Below are 11,281 nucleotides of genomic sequence, written 5' to 3'. Positions count from 1 at the left end.
ATTTCCTATTTGTTATTAATTGAATAAAAAAATTGTTCACTGAAGTGAAGGACACATTGTTTAAGTTTAAGTTTCCATTTCAATAAAAAATACGTCTTAGTCTTTATCAAGAACCTGGTAATAGCAACTAGGAGATTCTTCAAAAATATAATTTTATTTATATATTTGTAAAAAAAAAAAGAAAGAAAGATATTTGTTACGATAATAATAAGGTTCTTCCTGAAGTATCAGTTCGAGGTAAATTGATCCTTCTGTCGTCACAACCTCCGCCTCCGATGGACGGGCGCGCGTCCCCGCGGAGTGGGCGCGGTCTCGCTCCTACAGAGCGACGTGGATCCGCGCGTCCGGAGGAAGGTGAGTGGGCCTCTCAGATATTTGCCCCTTAAAAATGCATGTTTTTTTCCAAAGCCGTCTGGAATTCTTGAAAGCGGGGAAGTTTAATAAGAAAACAACTGAATTTAATCATGAGATTTTAATTAATTGAAATAAAAAAACAACGTTTTTCAAGAAAGTACTTTACAGGTTAAGATGGAGACTTGAGTATAAAATGTGAATAATGTATACAAAGAATGCAATCATTGTAACCCACAAAAAAAGGAATTGTTTGAGTATAGTTTATTGACAAAAACATTTTTAAATGTTCCCAAACGATAATTTTTCCTTTAAATGAACATTTTGATTTAAAGCAGGATTAAATACATGTACAAGTAGAAGGAGAGTGGGAAATGTAAATATTTGATAAACATTACTTAATACAATTGATCTCAAATAAATATTTGACATGATTAAAATGTCTATGTTTGTCTGTTCAGTTTGTAATCTCACATTCTCTAGCATTGAGGGTGAACATAAAAGACAGTTTTACAAAAGCCACACACGTTTTTCATATTTTTTTAAAGATAGCTTTATCATTTTTAGCAATAACTAAGTCCACTGCTTAACGCGTTCTTGTGAAAACCTCCTGATGGGACACAAAAACATTCCTGTGAGTTTGGAAGAACAAGCCTCTACATGAGGCTTGATTCTTGTTTTCACTTGCAAAGATTCGAATGAATGATTATAAAACTCTGATGTCAATAAATCTGATGACATCAGTTAAACCTGTTTGTACAACTCTAGCGATTGCCAATTTTTTTTCAGGATGAAGACGGCAGCGTTCTATCTTCTGCTCATCAGTGTTGGCCTCAGTCACGCCCAGGTAACTTACTTACTATTATAAGCTGGGCTGGATATTGATGGAAGATTTTTCATACCGTACTCATATCTTTGCTTTGTTATTTAACAATCCTTTTTTCCTCATTCCTTTTAAAAAGAGATAAAAAGCCATTGCACACATTTGAGAGTTCAATTTCCACTTAAAGCTGTTTTCTTACATAAAAATTACAAACAAATACTCTCCAGCGTAAAAGAAATTGTTTAACAAATGACAAATTAATCTGACGTTCACTGCCTTTGCCACTTTATATCAGTTTTTTCTTTAGAAAATAAACACATTATCAAGTTTTGATCAAACAGGGGTGTTGAAACTTGGCACGGATACACAAACCATGTTTTAGTACTCGGTATTAAGGAAACACTTTTGGTCGGTGCCACAAAGGAACCAAATTTATACCGAAACCTAGTCATAAGATAGTTTGAATCAGTGTGTCTTTGCCAGTCAGATGTGGGCGGTGAGGAGGCGACTGGTGAAGAAGAACATGTGGAGCTTTTCACAACACCCACAACTAAGATGGCCGCAGCCACCTCCGACTTTGGCTACAATCTATTCCGTGCTCTGGCTGGAAGAAACCCAACCTCCAACATCTTCTTGTCCCCCATCAGTGTCTCTGCGGTTCTGACCCAGCTGTCCCTCGGTGAGCTCTCACCTATTGCTCAGAGCTCAGACCTCTGGTTTTTGACCGAGCAGGACGGCATGTATCAGATATCATGCATTTTATCACTTCGCTTCCACAATTATATATAACTTTAGTGAATTTATTCAGATGGCATGCCTTTGGAAGTTTTTATAATGTATGTCGCAGGAAACCTGCATTTTGCATCAGTTGTTTTTTCGGTCCTAGTGAAGAAGTTACCGACATTTATATCCCCCATTTTTAGAGGGAGATACAGCCAAGCTACGTGATTATGATACAGTTTTAAAATAATCTCAAAGTGCTATACTATTAGAAACACATGCTCCTATATATTCAACTGTTGCATTGCATTTTGGATCTTGAGGTACTGTATGAGTGCTGCAGGGTTGGTTGACAAGATTTTATTTTGAAATAACATTACAGGTCATATTCAGTTTTTTTTATTGTTATTTTTGCAGGCGCTTCTGTAAACGCTCAGTCGCAGCTGTTTCGGGCTCTGAGGTACCATAACCTGCAGGATGCTCAGCTCCATAACACCCTGAAAGATCTACTGGTGTCTCTTCGCTCACCAGCAAAAGGCCTGTCTTACGCCGCCCGGATCTACCTTTCTCGACGTGAGTCAACCCACTGGTCCAACTACAACAAATGTTGATTTATGTCAATAAAATGTTGCAGCCTTGAGCGTCGGCCAAGGGTTTAAGTAAACATTGCATTCCAGAAACAAATGACCAAAGCTGAAGTTGATATTGGGCAGCTGGCGTCTGAAGGGTCGGTGGTTCTCCACAGGTCTGCGTCTGAAGCAGGATTTCTTCCAGCTGGTGGAGCAGCAGTATGGAGTCAGACCAAAACCTCTGCAGGGTGGCAGCAAGGACCAGAAGGAGATCAACGATTGGGTGTCGCAGCAGACTGATGCCAAGGTGCAGCGCTTCCTGTCCACCTCTCTCCCAAAAATCTCTGGAGTTAACACTGTGAGCGCCTCTTATTTCAAAGGTAAGACGTGTAAAGCTGACAACACAAGACTTGCTCTAAGGACTTTTTTCAAACAGGGAAGTGGGTGACCCGCTTCGGCCAGGCTGGTTTGATGGAAAACTTCCAGCTGGACAGTGGTGACTCTGTGCGTGTTCCCATGATGCAACAGGACAACTACCCAGTGAAGATGGGGGTGGACTCAGATCTAAGCTGCACAGTGAGCTTCAACAGGGACACAAATACGATTATGAAGTTATAACGTTCCTTCTTGTGTGTATTTCCAGATTGCTCAGATACAGATGCAGAGTGACATCAGCATGTTCGTGTTCTTGCCGGACGACGTGACCTCCAACATGACCCTGCTTGTGGAGAGTCTGACTGCGGAGTTTGTACAGGACCTCTCCATGACCCTGCTGCCTGCACAGGTGGCACTTACGCTGCCCATTTTGAAACTGAGCTATTCTAGCGACTTGCTGCCATTGCTTGACAGCATTGGTGAGACTGTTGCGTCACCCTCATTGGCTCCTCCAGACTTTGACTAACAAGTTCTTGCTCATCTTTCGCAGGTCTCTCTGAGTGGCTGGCCAACACAGACCTAGAGAAGATCTCTACGCAACCAGCCAAGCTTAGCAGTGTCAATCATAAGGTCGTCTTGGAAACGGCTCCAGAAGGGAACCAGTACCCAAGCGCAACAGCATTGACCAACTCCCTGTCCTACCGTGTGGACCACCCTTTCTTGTTTCTGATCAGAGACGAGTCCTCAGGGGCGCTGCTCTTCATCGGCAAAGTGGTTAACCCAAAGGTGCTGAGCGTGTAACTGATTCTCTTGTCCAGATGTTTTTGTGAGGATCAGAATAAAACCTTTAAACCTCCAAAAAGCAGTGGTCAAAGAGGCATACGCACTCTTAGCAGGTACTAGGAGGGAAAGAACGTTTGAAAATAAAAGTTTCAAAACGAAACTAATGGTAAATTCCTTCTTCACTGAGAACACACACAGACGGATGCAAGCTGTTTTCACATATGGGTTTAATTTATCACATTCCTGAAACAAATGAGTCTTCGCTGAAAAGTGAGAGTTCACAAATTCAACTCACTTTTGACAAATAATCAATCATACAATACATCTATAACTTTACCCGTTTCAACTTAATCTTCATTAAAAAAAAAAAACAATCTTGGTAGTTCTGATCAGAGCCAGACCCGTGAGCAGCAATAGCTAGAAATGTCCAAATATCATGACTTCAAGTCAAACCGTCGGAAATCCTTTCATACCTAATAACACACACACACATTTAATGCCTTAGGCCAGTCCAGCATGTTATTAACACATATTATGTGATGAAAAATTTTTTTTCCTAGAAAAATGTATTGTCTATTAAGAGACTTCTGGTAAAAATGTTCTTGTGACTCGTAGATTTCCTTTTTATTGGAATTTATAATACATTTTTTCCGGTTGTTGCGGCAACACATTTCAATGCAAATGCAGGTTTTAACAAAATGTTGAATTGAAGACAGAATGGACATTTAATAGAGTAATTTAAGTAGTTTAAGTGTGTTTATAAAAGGGTTTATATAAAAAATATAGTATAGGGTATATACTGTATACATACACACACATCTTGATTTACATATTGATTCATATATATATTGATGAATGATATAGACATCTTGTAAAAAAGGAAAAGAAAAATTGAGCAACTCGTTTACAAATGGTTAATGGTAATTGGTATATGGCACTTGCTTATATAGCTTGTATATGCTTATTCAGCTGCCAAAGCGCTTTACCAATTCACACACACAATCACACACTGATGTTAGTATGCTGCGGCGTAGGGTGTCAGCTTAACCACCAGGAGCAATCAGTTACACACAACAAAGGTTACACATTTCACATAATCCATTGCAAGATAAAATATAGGTGCTGTGTTCAGTTATGTCTTTATTCAGGTCCCGTCATCCTGGTTTTGGTCCAAGAGAGAAATGGTGTTGCTCTTGCTTGCAGAAGATATTTTATTTTCATTCTGTGCCCCCTGCAGCTCTGGCTTGCAGCGCAGAACCAAAAGAGTTAGAAGGAAGCAAACTAAAGCGCCGCACACAAAGAGCGACAGCAGTCCCAGAAACCTGGCAATGCAAAGGACAAATATATGTGATTGAAAACATCAATTCAGATTCCATTGTACTTTAATTATAGTGACCTTATTTAAGAGACTCAGTAACAATTTCTGATGGATGTTAATGTGTTCCCTCTCAATTCAATGTGAATCAAGGTGTGTATTTTGCAACAATTTTACTGTAGTTCTTGAAGCAGACATACAATATATAGGGCCAAAGTTGGACCTGATTTACCATTTTTTACTTTCTGGTCATGAATAATAGGGATTTTTATTACGTTTTATTACTCTACAAACTAATAGATTTACCCTTTATAGCGTTTTGGATGTTAACTTCAATCCATCTAAACATCAAGAGCCTGCACCATCATGTAAGATTTTTATTTTGCCTTTCAGTACCACGATAAAACAGTTACAAGCCACACTGGGACGCCACCTTGCATCATGTTTAAATAATATCACAAGATTAAAAAGGGTGAAACGCAATGGTATAAAAGACTTTAAATGTGTGACCAAATAAACAGATCTATGAATGCACAACAAAGTATTTAGTTTCATAAAGCATCATCATTTACTATTTAAAAAATAATAAAAACCCTTTTTTCTTGTTGAGAAAAAAACAACACAAAGCTTAGTTATTTTACTTATAAAGGTAAGGTAAGGTAAGGTAAAACTTTATTGATCCCTCAGGAGGTCTCCTTTGGGAAATTGTTTATGTGGCCTTCTTTGTGCTAAATAATCTGAGGCCTATTTTTTTTTTTTTTTTTTAAGCCTGCACACAAGTCAAATGTGCAGGTCTCAAATAGAATTTGTAGAAATATTGAATATAATCCTGCATGTTTGGATTATACATAAACCAAAAAAAATACAAACACTGAATCTAATTTGTAAAGTAGACTTTTTGTAAACTCCAGGACTTTCAAGCCTCCTGCTAGTAAATCAGTCTGATCATAAGGAGTCCCAGCATTCCGTTTTTCCCCCCTGACTTCTCCCCGCTTCTTAATACTTACCCCCTAACTTGCAATATTTGATTCATCATCATTGGTCCTCTAATGCAGAACTAGCTTCTGCAACTTACTTCATTTAACAACAAGCGAGTGAAAGCTGTAGTGATTTTTATGTTGGTTCTGCTTTTAGGTACCTCACTTATCTGACTCTGATTTTCTAGCACTTGATGTTATAATGTAATTAAAAAAGAAGGATATCAAAGTGAACTACTTTTAGTGAGATGTTTTGCAAACAGACAGATTGGACTCTGACAATAACATACAGTAACAGCCATGGAAGAGAAAATGGGTTTGTTACCTCATTCTGAAAAGGTCCAAGTTATAGTAGAGACAGGATGTTGTCTTCCCACACTTCTGGCCCCAGAGCATGCAAGCTGAATCGATGACAGCGCCATATAGAACTGGGCCTGGCAGGAATGCTACAAATTTCCAAGTATTAATTAGATATATTTCTGTTCCACATCTTAATTTCACACAACTTCATTTCCTTTACCCCTTTGAAATACATATAGAATATCGTGGTTAGTCAAGTTTACCTAGCAGAAGATGTTTTCTTGACTACTCTTTTTTTCAACCTTTTCTACTCAATCAGTTTTTAGGGTAACCACTTGATGATGGAAGCTCAGACAGTCCTGAAATGATCCCTTTTTTAGTCTAACGAAGGTTGTTTTAGATGACACGATTCATGAAGATGGCTTCGGCCACATGCCTCACTCCTACATATCAATCTTGGTAAATCACATGCAGTCCATGGTTTAGCCGTCAACCATATAGGGATGTAAGTAAATCATCCTTTTTGATTTAAGAGAGAAACAACTCACCTAAGACTCGAAAAAGCATGTATTGAACTCCTACTGCAAAGGATTTATCCTCAGGGGACACTGATCTGTGGAGAAAGATACTTGGTTGAAGTAAACCCGAAGACAAGATTGAGTACAGAGCTTTCTTGACCCAAGAGCAAAACATAAAGAGTTCAGTAAGTGATGATTATCTTGACTTTGAACTTCCCCTTGGTTGACTAGTAAGATGGATTTCTATTGGATACATCAAGCTTTGGAGCAAACATATATTATTACTACCTCAACACCATAATGCAGGAAGGAGTTTGTGAGAAGGAGGCGCTGAAGGCAGTCAGGGCCAGCAGAGTCATGAATGGGAAAAGGTGGTGCGAGCAGCTGCTGCCACATGATCCCGAGGAGGCAGAGCTAGAGGCGTTGATACAACTACATCCAGTAAAGTTCTGAGAAAACAGAACAAAACAAAAAGGTTGAATCCACAACTGTTTGCCAACAACAGACTATGAAAATCATCATCAAAGTCCTCTTACAACTTTGTTATCCTGGAGAGCCTCCATGGCTGTACACCCTGCATGGCAAGGGGACTGGAACTCCACGCCGTTAGACCCACAAACAGGATGAAAGGCTTCTTCAGGACACTTACACCCACTACTGCAATTTAAGGGGTCTACACTGCATAGATTAATGTTTAGTTCAAAACAGTTTTTAGAATTCCCCCCTCCCCCCAAGTCAAAGATACCTTGGAAATACCCCAGCCACAGGCTGGGTTGGGCAGCCAAGAAGTAGAAGTGGAAAGGCTGTGAAAGTTCCAAATAGGATGGCAACAGAGCACAACCTTCCAGCACCTCTGATAGTCAATGTCCATCTCCACATTAGGAGACCACCAAGGACTGTCCCGAGCACAGACAGTGGGATACAGACACCCCCTGAAGGAAGGAAGGAGTCACACTTTTTAAGTCATTCATAACATAGAGCAGTAAAACTAATCAACATCATTTCCAGGGCGTTTCCATTGTTTGTGGGCACTCACCCATCATCAAATTTGAAAAAGAGGTACTCCGGCTGAACTGACGCTCCATGTACTTGGCCATGAAGGTAGAATTGCCAGAAATCAGTGCCGCCAGATTAATCTGGGCCAGAACTACCAAGAGGTAGATAGGGCTGCGAAGAGTCCGCAAAGCTATCCGAGGGAAGCCTATACACCAAGTTTATTAAGGTTTACGGTTCCACAGTAACTTTTGACCCATTCAGACTATAGCTCACTTTTTAAGAAGGCTTTCATCACCATTTCCTGCGGCGCCTCTCCTTCCTGCGTCTGCTGCTGAGTTGACTCTTCCTTCAGAAAACCATGTAAATTAATTGTGTCTGGTCCATCCCATAGTTAAGTTGCCTCAGGAGTAGGTTCTATGACGTTTAATCATAGGGAATAGTATCACTCTAAAACTAATTATGTCAAACATGAAACAAACAGCAATATATTAAGGATTTATTATCACATTTTAAGGTTACTCCAACTTCAATTTTGTTTCAAGTCAACAAACCCCAAATTTGGAATTGAAATCACCAAAAAAACATTATTTATAGTGTTTGCACATTATTCAGCTGCTTCTAAAAAAGACCATACTTGATCCAACATTAACTACCAAAGCTATGATTAGCATTTAACATCACCACTTCCCTTTCACAGAAATCAGTTTAGCTGCTCATCCTCTAGCAACTGCCTCTCACTCTGACTCTCACCTCAGGGGTCATGTGTCGTGGAAAGAAGATGTAGGGAATTGCAGTGATCATGAGAAGTCCAGATGCCAGCAGGAAACCCAGCCACCATGCCCCGACCCAGCGAGGATCCTGCTGGTCCAGTTCAAGCGGCTCTGTGAAGGAGAGGAGGTCTTATGTTATTTACAGTTGATCATATTGATGTATGTGAGATTTTGGATGGTATTTAAAAATCCTCTCTGTAACAAATTTGCAAACTATTGGCAAATTTACAGCTTGATAAGGTTTCTGTTTAAACTATCAATATTTATTTTTATTTTTTAAATTGTTTCTCGGCCTCTGGACCTTATGTGTAAAGGATTCACCAACCTGTTAAATCCTTATCAACGTCGACAAAGAGTTTAAGTGTGAGGGAGGCGATGATGAAGCCAATCGCAGGGCCTAAAGATGTAACCGCCAGCACCAAGCCTAGAGTGAGACAGGTGAATTTGTTGATCTCATTGTTGCTGGTCAAAAAGACATTCAAGTTTACCAAGATACAATGGTGCATTCTTGCGACTGGCGTGATCGTCAATGTACGAAATACCAAACGGTTGAATGGGAACTGAGGCGACACCTAGTAGAAACTGGCCTATCAGCAGCAATGGGTATACAAACTGCTGGGCGGTGCTTTCTGGTTGTTGGCAGCTGTGGTTGGTAGTGAGATGAGACGCTGATTGACAAAGTCCTGAGATGTTTTGGGTGGATGTTACTGAAAAAGGACATTTGACATTGTTATAGTATCTTGGGTGCTGGACAATGAAGAGAGTTTAAAAGGGGTGATGAGGAGAGTGCAGGTAGGGTGGAGTGGTAGAAGTGTGAATCTTTATAAAATAGTAGGAGTGAAAGATGATTCAAAAAAAGGATTTGGTGCAAGGTACAGCTTCTTACTGCGAGTCTGTGTATACTTGTAGGATTCACTAAGGAAGTGCGGCAGACCCATCAGAAGGGAGGCCAAACTGGCCAGTAAAGCTCCGCCGCCGATCAAGCGTGGACGATGCACACGCCTCCCAAGAAAACTAACAAAAACAATGAGGATGGTGTTCCCTACCTGGATGAGATGCCATAATCAATAAGGATGAGAGGATTGGTTAAATGTTCATTACACAAACCTCATTAAAAGCAGCGAGGATACCCGACTTTCTGCTGGAGAAACCATATCGCCTCTCGATGGTAGAGATGGAACTCTTCATGTAGCCTGAAACTAAGAGCTGGGACAGCTGGAGGAGACTGTGACAAAAGACAAAGACCTGCAGGGTGGCAAAATAACCCTTATAATTCTCTACATTATCATCATCAATCTCTCTATCACGATCACCTTGATGTTGTCAAAAAATCCTCGTCGCTGCAGATATGGAGACACTTTGTTGTTGTCAGGCTTCACAGCAGCATTATCAGCCCCCATCTTTGAGAACTAATTAAATGTTAAAATTGAATAAAACTTGTTAAGTATGATAAAAAAAACTCTATTACACAACGTGTTTTTGGAATGTTATCAATGAAAGGTGAGTTTAAACCTTAAAAGCATTAACATTTGATACAGGATTTCTCAATTTATTGCAAAAAACATCAACTTGCATTACATTTTTAAAAGATAAATAAGGTGAAGAATGTAAGAGTCACAGTCAAAGCAAAAACTCACAGATGAAGACGATGATCTCTTTCACTTTTTCTTCTGTTGCAGTCAGAGACGGGTGGGGAAAATGGGAGGAGCTTGCGTTGGGGGGTGGGGGCTCCCTCTCTTTTTGGTGGCGGGGTTGTGCCTGTGTACAGATAAGGAGTGAAAACAGAACAAACACGATATATATCCAAAAGAGTAAATGAGAGCGAGGGTAGGAAAGCATGAGGCCGAATACCAAGATCAGGAAGAAGGGGGAGGAGAGTTCATGGACTATTGTTCAGCATGTGGGAAAGTCAGGGTTAGGGAACTGGAGGAAGAACTCTAGTTCATTATAAAAACATGTGACTTGCCAAAGGGAGGTTCCACAAAGTCATAAACGACAACAGACTGTGTAAAATAATCTGACCAATAGATGGCAATAGAGGAGCATAAATACTGTTAAATGTCACCTTTGACCTTTGAGATCAGCCCGAGTTCATCTTGCATGTCTTAAAAAACATTTAAGCAAAAAGGATAATTGACTGACTCACAGACTAAAAACTTTTATTTTTTTCTTACCATTAATCAATCATTATCTTAAACTCGTGTTCACCAGAGAAACACTTTATTTATGCAGCTGCAAAATTCTATTATCACTGATTTATCCCAAAATATAATCTGTGATAGCACAGGTGCATTTCTGCATTGGAGTTTGGAAAACCAAAGTGATACATCTCCCTATCAGTATGATATGGTAGAGTCTTTTGAAAAGCAAAGCAACCTGATCATCTACCATGTTCTCACCTAAATCCCAAAGAGACCTCTACTGTATTCTTCTTACAAGTTCTGATACCCCTGCCCTGTCCCTTGCTCCACCTGGCCATCCTCTTTCTTTCCCTCCTCATCTGCCACCACCCAAGTCTTTAAAGGGCACCTAATGTGAAAACCAAACACTCCTGACATGTTGTAAATGTTGAAGTCGTCCTCTTCAAAATGCAGTAGGTCATTCATCATGACGTTGCTCCTTTTGAAGTAATTACTTAATAAAGTTCTCTCCCGTCTGAAATCTCGCCAAACGAGATTAAGGTTTAAATTAAACAGTCTGACATCACTCTGGTGGAGATGTCCTTCCCTAGAAGCCCTAAATCGGTTAAGTACCTACATGTTATTAAGCAGCAAACCTTATTTT

General features: G+C 39.9%; 2 protein-coding genes across 3 annotated transcripts; one reads left to right on the top strand and one right to left on the bottom strand.

The window, feature by feature from the left end:
* The first annotated feature begins 276 nt into the window (after positions 1-276).
* On the top strand, positions 277-3,700 carry serpinf1 (serpin peptidase inhibitor, clade F (alpha-2 antiplasmin, pigment epithelium derived factor), member 1). The gene is made up of 8 exons (XM_087806826.1): positions 277-354; positions 1,141-1,198; positions 1,658-1,853; positions 2,312-2,467; positions 2,640-2,843; positions 2,900-3,039; positions 3,107-3,317; positions 3,389-3,700. Exons 2-8 carry the CDS (start codon positions 1,142-1,144, stop codon positions 3,637-3,639), a joined length of 1,215 nt encoding a protein of 404 aa, XP_087662952.1. The 5' UTR covers positions 277-354; position 1,141; the 3' UTR covers positions 3,640-3,700.
* A 130-nt stretch (positions 3,701-3,830) lies between these two features.
* Positions 3,831-10,347, bottom strand: slco2b1 (solute carrier organic anion transporter family, member 2B1). Of its 2 annotated transcripts, XR_015713302.1 has the most exons (16): positions 10,135-10,347; positions 9,811-9,906; positions 9,605-9,742; positions 9,384-9,543; positions 8,986-9,204; positions 8,823-8,921; positions 8,478-8,608; positions 8,001-8,073; positions 7,768-7,932; positions 7,477-7,663; positions 7,268-7,409; positions 7,020-7,180; positions 6,762-6,826; positions 6,239-6,359; positions 4,151-4,943; positions 3,831-4,094 (listed from the first exon to the last, which is right to left on the bottom strand). XR_015713302.1 is itself a non-coding variant. In XM_087806825.1 (15 exons), exons 2-15 carry the CDS (start codon positions 9,895-9,897, stop codon positions 4,766-4,768), a joined length of 1,926 nt encoding a protein of 641 aa, XP_087662951.1. In that variant the 5' UTR covers positions 9,898-9,906; positions 10,135-10,347; the 3' UTR covers positions 3,831-4,765. The 2 variants fall into 2 exon arrangements, 1 of the variants encoding a protein (XP_087662951.1); XM_087806825.1 differs by having other exon boundaries at positions 3,831-4,943.
* Positions 10,348-11,281: the final 934 nt, after the last annotated feature.

Source organism: Callionymus lyra, chromosome 14, assembly GCF_982586985.1.
Source record: "Callionymus lyra chromosome 14, fCalLyr1.hap1.1, whole genome shotgun sequence".
Taxonomy (NCBI): domain Eukaryota; kingdom Metazoa; phylum Chordata; class Actinopteri; order Syngnathiformes; family Callionymidae; genus Callionymus; species Callionymus lyra.
This window is presented reverse-complemented; position numbering and strand designations above follow the sequence as displayed.

Coding starts and splice junctions, on each gene's coding strand:
- serpinf1 (XM_087806826.1), top strand. CDS start 1,142: ATGAAGACGGCAGCGTTCTATCTTCTGCTCATCAGTGTTGGCCTCAGT. Junction 1,199..1,657: donor TTGGCCTCAGTCACGCCCAG/GTAACTTACTTA, acceptor TGTCTTTGCCAG/TCAGATGTGGGCGGTGAGGA. Junction 2,468..2,639: donor CCGGATCTACCTTTCTCGAC/GTGAGTCAACCC, acceptor GGTTCTCCACAG/GTCTGCGTCTGAAGCAGGAT.
- slco2b1 (XM_087806825.1), bottom strand. CDS start 9,897: ATGGGGGCTGATAATGCTGCTGTGAAGCCTGACAACAACAAAGTGTCT. Junction 9,544..9,604: donor TCCTCGCTGCTTTTAATGAG/GTTTGTGTAATG, acceptor CATCTCATCCAG/GTAGGGAACACCATCCTCAT. Junction 7,181..7,267: donor CTCTCCAGGATAACAAAGTT/GTAAGAGGACTT, acceptor CTGTTTTCTCAG/AACTTTACTGGATGTAGTTG.